The sequence below is a fragment of the Halichoerus grypus genome, chromosome 6, assembly GCF_964656455.1.
Source record: "Halichoerus grypus chromosome 6, mHalGry1.hap1.1, whole genome shotgun sequence".
Taxonomy (NCBI): domain Eukaryota; kingdom Metazoa; phylum Chordata; class Mammalia; order Carnivora; family Phocidae; genus Halichoerus; species Halichoerus grypus.
Window position 1 is genome coordinate 70,602,230 of NC_135717.1, and position 14,759 is coordinate 70,616,988.

At 34.2% G+C, this 14,759-nt stretch overlaps 1 protein-coding gene across 1 annotated transcript in view; it reads left to right on the top strand.

Annotated features, from left to right (window-relative positions):
* Positions 1–14,759, top strand: part of CCDC7 (coiled-coil domain containing 7) — a 195,535-nt gene that overhangs the window by 58,265 nt on the left and 122,511 nt on the right. The window contains exons 5-7 of the mRNA XM_078074143.1: positions 5,378–5,398; positions 5,731–5,763; positions 11,635–11,801. Of these exons, the coding sequence (XP_077930269.1) occupies positions 5,378–5,398; positions 5,731–5,763; positions 11,635–11,801 (221 nt within the window). The remainder of the gene's footprint in view (positions 1–5,377; positions 5,399–5,730; positions 5,764–11,634; positions 11,802–14,759) is intronic.

Genomic DNA, 14,759 nt, shown 5'->3' on the forward strand with positions numbered 1-14,759 from the left:
GTGCCAGGACCATACTGTTTTCATTACTACAGCTTTGTAGTATATCTTGAAATCTGGAATTCTGCTACCTCCAGCTTTGTTTTTCTTTTTCAAGATTGCTTTGGCTATTTGGGGCCTTTGTGGTTCCATACAAATTTTAGGATTGTTTGTTCTAGTTCTGTGAAAATGCCATTGCTATTTTGATAGGGACTGCATTAAAGCTGTAGATTGCCTTGGGTAGTATGGACATTTTAACAGTATTCTTTCAATCCGTGAGCATGGAATATCTTTCCATTTGTTTGTGTTATCTTCCATTTATTTCATCAGTGTTTTATGGTTTTCAGAGTACAGGTCTTTCACCACCTTTGTTATATTTATCCCTAGGTATTTAATTTCTTTTGGTGTAATTGTAAATACAATTGTTCTCTTAATTTTTCCTTCTCCTATCTTGCTAGAAATGCAACAAATTTCTGAATATTAATTTTATATTCTGCAATGTTACTGAATTCCTTTATTATTTCTAATAGTTCTAATAGTTTAGGGTTTTCTATATATAGTATTAGGCCATTTGCAAATAACAACAGTTTAACTTCTTCCTTACCAATATGGATGCTTTTTATTTATGTTTCTTGCCTGATTGGTGTAGCTAGGACTTCTAGTACTATGTGGAATTAATTAATAGTGGTGAGAGTAGACATCCTGTCTTGTTCCTGACCTTAGGGGGAAAGCTCTATTTTTTTTCCCCCATTGGATATGATGTTAGTTGTGTGTTTTTTTAATATGGCCTTTGTTATGTTGATGTATGTTTCTGCTAAACCCACTTTCTTGAGAATTTTTATCACAAATGGCTGTTGAATTTTGTCAAATGCTGTTTCTGCATTTATTGAGATGATCATATGATTTTTAATCTTTTTTGTTGATATGATGTATCACATTGATTTGTGAATATTAAACCATCCTTGCCCCCTCAGGATAAATCCCTCTTTTTTTAAAAAAAGATTTTATTTATTTGAGAGACAGAGAGAGCACACACGAGTGGGGGAGGGGCAGAAGGCAAGGGAGAGGGACAAGCATACTCCCTGCTGAGCAAGGAGCCTAACACTGGGCTTGATCCCAGGACCCTGAGATCATGACCTGAGCCAAAGTCAGACACTTAACCATCTGAGCCACCCAGGCGCCCCAGAATAAATCCCTCTTGATCGTAGTGAATGATCCTTTTAATGTATGGTTGAATGTGGTTTGCCTGTATTTTGTTAAGGATTTTTACATCTATGTTCATCAATGGTATTGGCCTATAGTTTTCTTTTTTTGTGGTGTCTTTGTCTGATTTTGGTATTAGGGTAATGCTGGCTTTGTACAATGAATTTGGAAACTTTCCTTTTTCTTCTGATTTTTTGGAATAGTTTGAGAATAGGTAGTAACTCTTCTTTAAATGGTTGTCAGAATTCACCTATGAATCCATCTGGTCCTGGACTTTTATTTTTGGGCAGTTTTTGATTACCAGTTCAATTTCATTACTAGTAATTGGTCTTCAGATTTTCTGTCTCTTCCTGATTCAGTTTTGGAAGATTGCCTATTTCTAGGATTTTATTCATTTCTTCTAGGTTGTCCAGTTTGCTGACATATAATTTTTCATAGTATTCTCTTATTTTCTGTTGTATTTCTGTGGTGTAAGTTGATTCTTCTCTTTTCTTTCTGAATTTATTTATTTGAGTTTTTTTCTTTTTTTCCTTGATGAGTTTCGCTAAGGGTTATCAATTGTGTCTATCTTAATAGGGAGATACATAGCAACACAGGCCTACCTCAAGAAACAAGAGAAAGTTCAAATAAGCAATCTACCTAAATGAACCAGAAAAAGACCAAAGCCCAAGGTTAATAGAAGGAAGAAAAGCTAATAAAGATCAGAACACAAAAAAATAAAAAGACTTTTAATAAAGTAAAAGATCAATGAATGAAACCAAGAGCTGGTTCTTTAAAAAGATAAACAAAAGATCCAGGCTCCTTGAATGCTGGATTGGAAACCAGAAGTCTAACTATTTATTTTGAAAGTCTGTATTCCTTGATTAAATATTTTGTCTCTCAGGCCTCTGTTCCTGTTGCTTGTGGTCAGCTGGTGGATTTGAGAAAGATTTCCTTAAATGCCTTGAGCCACAAAAAAATAAAAAGAAAAAAAGAAAGAAAGAAAGAAAGAAAGAAAGAAAAGAAAGAAAAGAAAGAAAGAAAGAAGAAAGAAAGAAAGAGAAAGAAAGAAAGAAGAAAAGGAGAAAAAAAATTTTCCTGTTCCTTTAAGATTGGCTCTGTGTTGGGGCACTCCTTCAAAGCTTAGCCAGGCTGTTTGCAAATCTTGAGTTAGCCTTCATTTTCTGCTTGCCCTGAGATAAAGATAAGCCAAAGGTGAAAGTTTAATGTTCATTCAGATATTTTTCTGAGCATGAGTCTTGGCCTGGGCAAGTGTGTGGCTTACTAGATTCTCCCTTATATATGGGATCTTTTCAAAATCCCTATTTTCCAACGTAACTCTTTACCCAGCTTTTTCTTCTAGGCTGTTGACATGTATATTATTTGCCACAAAGGCAATCTTTTTCTCAGGGAGCTGTAGCTTGTTTATTTGCCTTTCAATGTTGAGGAATGCCCTCTACTTAGCTGGGTTTTTTGTTCTTTTGTTTTTGTTTTGCTTTGTTTGTTTTTTGCCTTGAGAGAGTTTTGAGCTAGATGAAACAAAGGCAAAAGCTGCCAGTCCTTCAGGACTTCTCTTGGCTTCAGTGACACAATATGCCTATCTGGAATTTTGGTTACAGGTTATTATTTCACTTTAAAAAATATTATGCCATCTTCTCATTAGGAAGTCTTTTATGACAGTGGCATTGAGTGCCAGCCCCATTAGCCACAATTTTGTTTAAGAGTGGGGTATTTACTCAGATGGCTAACAGACACATGAAAAAATGCTCAACATCACTTATCATCAGGGAAATACAAATTAGAACTACAATGAATATCACCTCACACCTGTCAGAATGGCTAAAATTAACAACACAGGAAACAACAGATGTTGGTGAGGATGTGGAGAAAGGAGAACTCTCTTACACTGTTGGTGGGAATGCAGACTGGTGCAGTCTCTCTGCAAAACAGTATGGAAGTTCATCAGAAAGTTAAAAATAAAACTACCCTACGATCTAACAATTGCACTACTTGGTATTTATTCAAAGAATAAAAAAATATTAATCCAAAGACGGGGAGACATGTACCCTGATGTTTATGTTACAGCAGCATTATCAACAATAGCCAAATTATGGAAAGAGCCCAAATGTCCATTTACTGATGAATGCATAAAGAAGTCGTGGTATATATACACAATGGGATGTTACTCCGTCATAAAAAATAATGAAATCTTGTCATTTGCAACAACGTGGATGGAGCTAGAGTGTATTATGCTAAGTGAAATAAGTGAGTCAGAGAAAGACAAATATCATATGATTTTACTCATATGTGGAATTTAAGAAATGAAACAGATGAACATGGGGAAAAAAGAGGTAAACCTTAAAACAGATTCTTAACTGTAGAGAACAAACTGAGGGTTACTGGAGGGGCGGTGGGCGGGGGATGGGTTAAATGGGTGATGGGTATTAAGGAGGGCACTTGTGATGAGCACTGGGTGTTATATGTTCGTGATGAATCACTGAATTCTACTCATGAAACTAATATCACCCTATATGCTAACTAATTGGAATTTAAATAAAAAGTTGAAACAATAAGAGGAGGGTATTTATTGGTTACCTTGCCTATAGTTTTTTCATGTGTTTACTATTCTAAGAATAAATTTTGTTTTTGTTTGCTAGGTTAGAATGTGTGGTGAAAACATTTCTGAGCCTTTGAATTTCTGAAAATAGTTTTATCTTGGCTTCACACTTACATGATAATATCTTTAAAATTAGAGTTGGAAGTTTAATATTTTCCTGGGGAACTTTATATATATTCTTCCATATTTTCACAGAATTTTCTCTTTCTATTTAGTGTTTGCCTAAAATTGATTTTCTCACTTCTGGTCTGTTTCCACTTTTATCAGTAATGTTCTAGATTTAGCATTACTAGTGCTCACTTCAGCAGCACGTATACTAGATTTAACATTACTAGAACTGATGTCTCAGTAGTTGAGGAAGCCTTTGTTCTCCAGGCTTTTAGTAGTTTAAATAGTTGTTGAACTCTGGCTCTAATGAGTGGATGAATTGATATATGATGGTTTCCCATCATCTTCTGAGATAGGAAAAGAGGTTTTGAGAACCTTGGAATCTCTTTTGATAGTGGGAAGAATGAGTTTATTACAAGGTAGTATGCCTCAGTGAACATTAGTTTCTAAATCCTTATGTAGCTGAAAATATTTTCCTTCAGACTTGGATATTTATTTACTTTGGTATGTTTTCTTGATGATCTCAGCCCTTTTTGCTTAGATTTCTGATTTCTTATTACTTAGCACAGTGATTCTCAAACTTTAGCGTGCAGTGGAATCAATTGGAGGGCTAGTTAAAACACAAATTGCTGGCCCTACTCCCAGAGTTTTTGATTCCGTTGACTGGGGTAGGGCCTAGGAATTTACATTGCCAATGAATATCTTTGTTTAGGTGATGCTGATGCTTTTGATTGTGGGAACACAATTTTTGAACTATTGATTTAGAGTTAGTGTGACAGAAGAGGAATTTTAGACTAGCCTGATTTTTTAGTTAAGTAACTTTTTTTTTTTACTGCCTGAATGAATATAGTAATATTTTTCTTTACCGAAGTGATTAAAAACTCTTATCTGGATATGATAGAATGGGCTTTTATTTTGTGTGGCAAACATAATCATTTTAACATTACATTTTCTAAGTGTTAAATATTGGTATTTTGGATTGTATGATTCATTTTGGATATTCAATTTCTGTCACAGTCTCCCAAACCAGTTTTTTGCATTTTCAATCAAAAATATCAAGTAGTAGTATAATATTTTATATCTTGATTTTTAGGCCCGTTATCAGAGCAAAGTCTTATTGAAGAGATAATGTTCTTATGATAATGCTTTTCATTACTATATTCTCTGCTATAAGAAAAAAAATCTCTTCCAAGAGGAATCTTAATTTTTTCCCTTATCTCTATTAAGAAAATATATGAAATCATATATGTGAATTATTTTGGGGTATCCTAATATAGATCTATAAAGATGGAAATTTTTCTAGAATTGTCTATGCAAGATATACTAAAAACTATATCTGTAATTATAAACATATTATGATTTTGGATTATAGAGTTATAGTTGTAGTAATTTGTGCATTTTTCTGATTGAGAATTATAGAGACTTATTTTATTACATCATACACTGTGAAGAATTTTTATTTTTAAATGTTTTAATTAAAACTTTATTTTCCAGATTTTGGAATCTCTTTTTAAGGTATGTTCAATATATTGCAGTTTAAACCTACTAACATTTAATACAGAAATACATATTAATGAAGAAGAGGTTTCTAAGTTTTGAGGAAGTAAAAAGAATTCCCAAACTTGCTACTATACATATTTAAAAATGTTATGTTTGAGTTGTATGTTGCATTAGGCCCATTCTGAACCTTAGGATAATGATGTTTGGTTCAGGGCTAACATTTGATAGATGAAGACACAACACACACACACACACACACACACACACACACACACACACAAATGCACTCATGTGTACCTATATGTTTGAATAACTTGCCAATAAGTATTCCTTTTTTTTTTTTAAAGTGGTTTCAGCGACAGGTCAATCAGATGGAAGAGGTAAGTATAACATTTCTTAATTGTGAATTAAATTGATATTAAAATTTTGAATAATTGTTGTTTATAATCTTTTCATTTAGATAGAGAAGGAATAAATGGGTAGAACAAAATGTTTCTCAGTGATTACACACTACATTCCTGCATGTATCTGGAATTCTCTGAGTTTGACACATTGTTTCTCCTAAAATTAAATTATCATTCTTTCCTAATTTACATAGAAGAGTAAGTGACAAGACAAAACTTATCAACTTAAACATTTCTCCTGTATTTAAGAAAGCATGTATAGGGGTGCCTGGGTGGCTCAGTCGTTAAGCGTCTGCCTTCGGCTCAGGTCATGATCCCAGGTCCTGGGATCGAGCCCCACATTGGGCTCCCTGCTCCACGGGAAGCCTGCTTCTCCCTGTCCCACTCCCCCTGCTTGTGTTCCCTCTCTCGCTGTGTCTCTCTCTGTCAAATAAAGAAATAAAATCTTTAAAAAATCTTTAAAAAAAATAAAAGTGTATGTATAATATGATAATCTACTTACTTATAAAATTATATATTGGTTTTCTTTAAACTTAATGTTATTTTAATGATTTCTTTTTTGTACTTTAGATTTTCAGATGTTTTATGACCATTTTGAAAGCTAGTGGTCTCTAACCTTAAGGGTTTTTAATTCTATTTTGGGAAAGGCTTTATGCTGTTAATATAGCAGAATGATTTCTAGGGTAGCCTCAGTGGTTTATAGAATGATTCTTGTTCTCCTTTGGTTATACTTATGGTTTAGTCCAATTAAACACTCTTGAATCCCAGGTACTTTAAATTAAATAGGTTCATTTATTTGGGATATAAAATTAAAAAGTAAAGATAGAAATTGTAACTATCTCCTAGTACCCTCTTATTATTTTACCTTTGGCTCCAGAGTAGACTTTTATGGACTGTATACTATTTGCTTTAGGATAGATATGGTTGACATTGGAAGAGTGTTAAGTAGTTCTTCTTTGACTATGGTAGATTGATCATTATCTTTCCACAGATGGAGAACTGAGGTGAAGTCCACTGTTCTCCCCTCTTGTAAAATGCATACTTTGCAACTTGAACAGTCTAGCTTGCCTTCTGCCTTCTTCCTTTCATCTACCAACTTCTTTTTATTCTATTTTATTCATGGATTTGTCTCACTTTCCTCTTTTTATTCCTAGTCCTGTCAGTGTGAAGACCCACACCAAATCCTAGCTTCTCAGTTCCTTGACTCATCTCCCCAGAACTAGTGTCTTTCTTTACCTTTGACCCTCACTTCCTGTCATAGTCTAGACCTTATCATTAACCAAATTGCTTTATTTTAAAAATCACTAATTCAGGCAACTTATTCTTGAACTACAAATTCCTATCTTATCAGTTATTATTTAAATACTATTCTGGCCACTCTTTGACTTTATCAAGACCACTAGTGCATTCATTTCTTAACCTTCCTGTAGGTTTTTTACTCATTTTTCTTTTAAGCTTGGAGAATATGTACTTAATAACAGTGAATTTCTTAACTTCCTACTCTCCTTTACCTCTTGCTTTTTTCATTGCACTCGTTTAACAAAATTTAACCTTGAATAAATGCAATTATTTACTCTTTGGGCCTTTAGCTTAGCTGTAAAACACTGATGAAGTGACACAGTTATTCAGACATAATTATTCCAAATACTGCCTGGCAATTCCTTTGTATTTCCAAAATGAATTTCAATCCTTTTCATCTATCATCTCAAGCGCACATTCCCTCCGTCCCATTTTCATTTTCACTGTCAGCCAGTCACTTAAAATGCTTGAAAATACAAGCCACCAGCTAGAACTCCTTCATTTTCTGCTATCAAATAAAAATTTATTTATATCCATGCTCATTCTACACTCCTTTCCTCTTGTTAAACAGATATTATTCCTCTTCCTACATAAAACTCATTCTTTTACTTGTTCTGGATCTTAAGAAATTTGATTAATCATTCTTGTATATTAAACTTTTCCTAATAAATTGTGTCATTCCTTTCCGGTTTTAAATATGCTCATATCTTTCTAATTTGATGCCACATTCCCTACAGTTACAGGCCTATTTCTCTTTTGCCGTTCATAACCAACTTTTAAAAATTATTTTGTATGCAAATTTACTCACGAGGAAAATAGTTCTTAGATTATTGTTGGAGAATAAAGGCAAAACCCAAGATTTATAAAAGAAAGGAGAGAAGGGGCACCTGGGTGACTCAGTTCATTAAGTGTCTGCCTTCGGCTCAGGTGATGATCTCAGGGTTCTGGGATCCAGCCCTTGTCCGGCTCCCCACTCAGCAGGGAACCTGCTTCTCCCTCTCCCTCTGCCCCTCTCCTTGCTCCTGCTCTCTCTCTCAAATAAATAAATAAATAAAATCTTTTAAAAAAATTTTTAAAAAGGAGAGAAAAGCCTTGCAGACAGTTTAGGAACAATGAAACTAGTTGAGTTTTTTTTTTTTTATAAAAACTGGCACTTAGTGAGGAGGTTAATCTGGGCCAACTAGAGCTATCAAAACAATTGGAATTGTCTATGGATTTTCTATAAAAATTTAACAGTTCAGCTAAGGGCCATACTTTACTGGTTCAGAACTAAATTTTTTTGGTATCAATTTACTACTGTATATACTCTTCTTACTTCCAAAGCATTCTCAGCCTACCCAGACCAGATTCTCTCTCCATAACAAAGAAAACATTCTGTATGGTTCTCTGCAATTTTTATACTGTGAAATTCAATAGGCAATTTTCTTTACCTCAGCCATAGTTGACATTGTTGATCATTTCCTCATTTTTCTTAAAACACTATTTCTTTGGCTTTTGTGAATTACACTTTCCTGGCTATTGTTTTACCTCTTTAGCTGTTTACTTTGTAGAATCACCTTCCTTTTCTAACCAGTAAATATTGGAGTGCTTCGAGATTTCATTCTGTGCCTTCCTTTTTTTTCTTTACTCTGAACTTCTCCCCCTAGGCAACCTCAACCAGTTTTTCTATTTAAGTATTACCTTTATACTGGTAATTTAGAAATATACACCTCTTGCTCAAAACTGTCCTCTGAACTCCTCTAGACTATTTCACCTCAAACCCAAAGAGTCAAAGCCAAGAATTTTTTACCCCTAAACTTATACCTCCTCCAGTATTCTGTATCTCAGTGAACAGTAGTAGTATTTATCCATTTGGGTAAACCAGAAGTGTGGTGATTTACCTTGACAACTCAATTTCCTAATATTCAGTACATTCCTGAGTCCTTTTGATTTTATAACCTAAATAGCTGTCATATGTGTCTATTTTTCTCTGTATCTACTATTTACATCTTAGTGCCAGTTACCATAATTTCTGGTATTCCTGAAATCCTGATTTATGCATTCATGTTCATCAAGAGGAATCTTCAGTATACAACTAAACTTCTGATCTGGAATTCTAAATTTTTTAGTTTTTAGGTCCATAATTAATTCTTTTGAATAATTACTTAATTTGGTGTATCAGATACATTGCCAAAGTGTATTATCTTCTGCCTTTTGATGAGTGTTTCTTAAAATATATTTGATGGATCATGTTTAAATATCACCCAAGATACCTGTTACAAATGCACATTTCAGAACTCCAAGTCAGACTTACTGAATTAAAGTTTTCTTGTGTGTATATAGGTTAGGAATCCACTTTTTAATAGGATTTTTAGAGGATTATTATGTACACTAACATTTGAGAATTGTGGAATAATCTCATATTTATTGCTGACACATCTTATTGTTAGTACATGCTGGTTTATATACTTGTGGTCTTGTTGCATTAACAAGATACATGTGGAAGCCTTCATAATGTATGGTGAGCCATAGCAGAGAAATGTAGGATAAGCATGTAGCCTTTGAGCTTCAGAGTTGTTCTGCTGGAACCTGTGCCCAGTATGTCTCTTTGATGAAATCTTATAGCCTATAATCTCATTGTCTATTCCATATTCCTTTAGTTCTGTGACATCATCTCTTCTCCCAGAAAGGACTTAAGTTTAAATTGAATTCCTAATGGGAAATATAATGTATCACTTAGGGACTGATCAAAAGATAAAAACTACACAGTAATCTGAATAGGAAAAGTTTAATATAAAGAATTATTATAACAGGAGAATAAGTGATAAAGACAACTCTAAAGAATACAGGGATAGAAAGTATAAAGAGCAGCCTCTAATGATAGGATGGAAGCATAGTACTTAAGGAAGGAACAAATCTTAATACCCCTCTCCTTACCCTCTTCCTCACCCAGGGCTAAGGTCTGCACCCGTGAAGAAGGAGCAGCTGTCATCACTGAGTGGCAGAGAAGTTTGCTGGGGTGCCATGCTGGTGGGAACTGGGATTTACTGGGAAGCTGCCCATGATGGCAGTACATTGGGAAGCCGTCCTCTGTGGTGCTGGGAAAAGCCATCTTCCAGGGAGGTACTATACCTCTTGATGCCTACAAGGGTGGTATGCTAGAAAGCTTCCCAGAGGGAGGTTCTGCACTGGTAGATTTTGCTAAGAAGTTCTGGGAGAAGCTGCCCAAGGGAATGAGTCATGCCAGGGACCTTGTGAGGAAGACACCTATGGGGGTGGTGCTGTTGAAACTTTCTGGAGTGTGCTCTACTAGGTATATTATGCAGTGTCCTAGGATTAAGCAGAAAGAGATAACAGAGTTAGGAAGAAAGCTGCTTCTTTCTGTAGTGTCTAGGACCGTCTATCAATAAAGGTTAACATGATACCTGTCAAGAGAGAAATGTCCCACTGTTATAAGCAGGACAATGAAGAATGGATTTTTAGATGAGAGGCAATAAATTGATAACTGGCTACATCACTTTTAGACTCCATTTATGATTTGGCAATATATCTGATATACCAAATTATGTCCTCTTTTTGGGATCACGCCTTTGTCCATAGAGTTTCCATACATCTCCTATTTCCCTTCCACCTGTTCTGCATCCCTCAATTTCAGACTTCTAGTTCATTGCCCAGTATATACTTCCTGCTATTATATCCTAATTCCATTTCAAGTAGGCATTACTAAAATGAAGTCTCTTTTAAATCCCATTGCTAGAATTTCTCTTTGCTAGGTTTTAGGTCTATGTCTTGACTACTACTTCTTTTTTTTTTTTAGCTTCCACTCCTATCATTAGGGTTGGAACTGTATATATACAAAGGTAGATCTCTGCTGTTTTGTAAAAAAAAAAAAAAAATTTTTTTTTTGTCTCAATTGCTACTCTGCTTGTTTATGTCTCCACATATTGGCTATTTCTGTGTTTCTTTCATTGTGCCTTTTTTTGTTGTTGTTAGCGGGGAGGCACTCATCTTGCTCAGCTTTCTTTAAACAGACTTAATACCTAGAATATCAGTATGGTCTATCATATTATTCTGTGTATCTTACTGATTCTCCTGATTGCTCATAATTCTGTAGCTTGGTCTATTCTAAAAGTCTTGAGACGCCCAAATGGGTCTCAGTTTTTCCCAGACAGACCAAGGAATGCCAGTTTCATAGACTTTTATATATTAACTTCTGGGAGTTACTAGTAGAAGGTATTGCTTTTGAGAGCAAATTACTGTCTTTCCATATTTATCATAGGTAAGACTGATCCTGTTTCAATTATTATTGAACTTGCTTAAAATTCTTATATATTTAGATATTAAACAGAAGATTGGATTGAGTTTTGACATGTAAAAGTCAACACTTAGCTATAATTCTGTTGCTAGGTAATTACTCGTAAAATTATATTTATAAAATATCAGTATTTGATTATAGCTATAGATAAGAGTATTATAAAATTATTTAAATATGGTAAATGATGAAATTTCTTTGAGGTATAGGAGCAAAATGGGTATTTCCTAAGTAACTGGCTAATTTTATCATTTTAGATAAATAAAGATCAAACGTTTTTAGAGGCAGAGTTTCCAGCACCTGACAAAAGAGTCACCTTAAACATTGAGCAAGTAGTAGAGCAGGTGCAAGAACTAGAAGTACTGAAAAATCGCCTTAAACAACAGTCTAAATACTCCTTGAGGACCGCATTGTCTAAAGCCAAGTAAGGAAAATATAAGAGTTAATAGAATTCAAAACAGTGAATTGGTATATACTTAGTAATGCATGTAAGATAATGGTTCAGATATTATACTGTACATAGAGTTTCTAAATCAAATCAAATAGTCAGCTTGCTCCTATTTGAAATTTTTAATAGTTTGAAATGGCACTGTCCAATCAGTAGTCACTAGTCACGTGTGGCTACTAAAATTAAAATTGAGTTCAATTTAATTAAAAAATCAATTCTGCTGTCACATGAGCCACATTTCAACTGCCTAGTAACCAATGTGGTTGTTGTTAGAAAGTTCTATTGGACATGGCTGGCTTTGAATATCTGGGTTTAAAATCTTCTCTCAGTTTGATTATGTAGCTTCTATAATAAATAGGAAACTAGGATACAATTAAATAATTGTTTATGAACAGCATTTTTAAAAATTTCAAAGGGACAGGGATATGTTCCAAAGAATAATTTCCTATTTTTTAGTTGAGAAAAGCCTTTTTTTTGACAGATGGAAGATTCAAATTGTGACTACAATGATACTCCTATTAACTGTTGAAACTCACTTTTGATATTTGAGGTTTAGCTGCCTTAAAATTAAATAGATGAATAAATTATCATCACAGAATACCTTTCATGACTTTTATTCCACCTCACAGTTACTTTTTTTTTTTGTGGTGAGATCACTCCAGATCCACTCTCTTAGCAAATTTCAAATATACAACAGTATTGTTAACTGTAAACACCATGTTGTACATTAGATCTCTGATTTACTCAACTTTTGTTATTTTATTTTTTATTTAGTGATTATATAGTGATTCAACAGAATTGTTGATACATCACCCGGTGTTCATCACAACAGGTGCACGCCTTAATCCCATCACCTCTTTCACCCAACCTCCCATCCTCCTCCCCTCTGGTAACCATCAGTTTGTTCTCTGTAATTAAGAATCTGTTTCTTAATTTGTCTCTCTCCTTTTTTCCACTTTTGCGTGTTTGTTTTGTTTCTTTAATCCACATGTAAGTGAAATCATATGGTATTTGTCTTTCTGCTAAGTGACTTATTTCAATTAGCATTATATTCTCTAGCTCCATCCATGTTATTGCAAATGGCAAGATCTCATTCTTTTTGATGGCTGAGTAATATTCCATTGTGTATATATACCACTTCTTTTTTATCCATTCATCAGTTGATGGATACTTGTGCTGCTTCCCTAATTTGGTTATTGTAAATAATGCTCTATAAACATTGGTGTGTATGCTTTTGAATTTTTTTGATATTTTTTTGGGTAAATATCCAGTAGTGGGATTACCGGATCATAGAATAGTTCTATTTTTAACTTTTTGATGAACCTCCATACTGTCTTCTACCATGGCTGCACCAGTTTGCATTCCCACCTACAGTGCAAGAGTGTTCCTTTTTTTCCACATCCTCACCAACAGCTGTTGTTCCTTGTGTTGTTACATTTAACCATTCTAACACGTGTGATATGATATCTCGCTGTAGTTTTGATTTGTATTTCCCTGATGCTGAGTGATGTTGAGCATGCTTTTATGTGTCTGTTGGCCATCTAGATGCCTTCTTTGGAAAAATGTCTGTTCTTGTCTTCTGCCCCTTTGTAAATTGGATTATTTGGGTTTTTTTTTTCTGGTGTTGATTTGTATCAGTTCCTTATATATATTTTGGATACTAGCCCTTTATCAGATATGTCATTTGCAAATATCTTCTCCCATTCCATCTCTTGCCTTTTAGATTTGTTGATTGTTTCCTTTGCTGTGCAGAAGCTTTTTGATGTAGTCCCAATAGTTGTTTTTGTTTCCCTTGCCTCAGCAGAGCTACCTAATAAGAAGTTGCTATGGCCAATGTCAGAGACATTACTGCCTATGTTCTCTTCTAGGATTTTTATGGTTTCAGGTCTCATGTATAGGTCTTTAATCCATTTTGAATTTATTTTGTGTATGCTTTACGAAAGTGGTCCATTTTCAATCATTTGCATGTTGCTCTGCAGTTTTCCCAACACCATTTGTTGAAGAGACTGACTTTTTCCCATTGGATATTCTTCCCTGCTTTGTTGAAGATTAATTGACCATATAACCATGGGTTCATTTCTGAGTTTTCTATTCTTTCCTATTGATCTATATGTCTATTTTTGTGCCAACATCTACTTTTTGATTACTGTAGCTTTGTAATATAACTTGAAGTGTGAATTGTGATACCCCCACCTTTGCTTTTCTTTTTCAAAATTGCTTTGGAAATTCAGGGTCATTTCAGGATCATTCCATATAAATTTTAGGATTTTTTGTTCTGGCTCTGTGAAAAATGCTATTAGTATTTTCTTAGGAATTGCATTAAATCTGTAGATTGCTTTGGGTAGTATAGACGTTTTAGCAATATTTGTTGTTCCAATCTATGGGCATGGGATGTCTTTCCATTTCTTTATGTTTTCAGTCTCTTCATTAGTGTTTCACAGTTTTCAGAGTATAGGTCTTTCACCTCTTTGGTTAGGCTTATTCTTAGTTATCTTGTTATTTTTGGTGCAATTGTAAATGGGAATGTTTTATTAAGTTCTTTTTCTGCTGCTTCATTATTAGGGTATAGAAGTGCAATAAATTTCTGCATAGTGATTTTGTATGCTGTGAGTTTACTGAATTAATTTATTAGTTCTAGCAGTTTTCTTGGTGGAGCCTTTAGGGTTTTCTATTTAGAGTATCATGTCATCTACAAATAGTGAAAGTTTTACTTCTTCTTTTCCAATTTTGATGCCTTTTATTTCTTTTTGTTGTCTGATTGCTGTGGCTAGGTCTTCTAGTACTATGTTGAATAAAACTGGTGAGAATAGACATCCCTATCTTGTTCCTGACCTTAGAGGGAAAACTCTCAGTTTTTCCCCATTGAGTATGATATTTGCGGTGGGTTTTTCATATATGACCTTTATTATGTTGAGCTATGTTCCCTCTAAACCT